The 489-nt window shown below is 64.2% G+C and overlaps 1 protein-coding gene across 1 annotated transcript in view; it reads left to right on the forward strand.

Moving 5' to 3' along the window:
* The window catches only part of SMPD2 (sphingomyelin phosphodiesterase 2, neutral membrane (neutral sphingomyelinase)), a 24,296-nt gene that overhangs the window by 19,597 nt on the left and 4,210 nt on the right, over nucleotides 1-489 (forward strand). The window contains 1 exon segment of the mRNA XM_009889301.1: nucleotides 9-74. Coding sequence (XP_009887603.1) covers nucleotides 9-74 — 66 coding nt within the window.

Consider the following 489-nt stretch of genomic DNA (forward strand, 5'->3'; position numbering starts at 1 on the left):
GGCGGCAGGAGCGCGTGCGGCTCAGCGGGGACGCGCTGCGCCGGGAGGGCTTCGACCTGGTGCTTCTCCAGGAGGTGAGGGCAGCCTGTGAGCCGAGCGCGCCCGTTCTCAGCCCGTGAGCCATGACATGAGTGCGCCCGTTCTCAGCCCGTGAGCCATGACATGAGTGTGCCCGTTCTCAGCCCGTGAGCCATGAGACGAGCGTGCCTGTTCTCAGCCTGTGAGCCATGAGACGAGCACGCTCGTTCTCAGCCCATGAGATGAGTGTGCCTGTTCTCAGCCCGTGAGCCATGACACAAGTGCGCCAGTTCTCAGCCCGTGAGCCATGAGCCGAGCACGCTTGTTCTCAGCCCGTGAGACATGAGACGAGCACGCTCGTTCTCAGCCCATGAGGTGAGTGTGCCCGTTCTCGGCCCATGAGATGAGTGTGCCCGTTCTCAGCTGGTGAGCCATGCCACGAGTGCGCCCGTTCTCAGCCCGTGAGCCATG

The sequence above is a fragment of the Charadrius vociferus genome, unplaced genomic scaffold (assembly GCF_000708025.1).
Source record: "Charadrius vociferus isolate BGI_N301 unplaced genomic scaffold, ASM70802v2 scaffold1511, whole genome shotgun sequence".
In the NCBI taxonomy this organism is placed as follows: Eukaryota; Metazoa; Chordata; class Aves; order Charadriiformes; family Charadriidae; genus Charadrius; species Charadrius vociferus.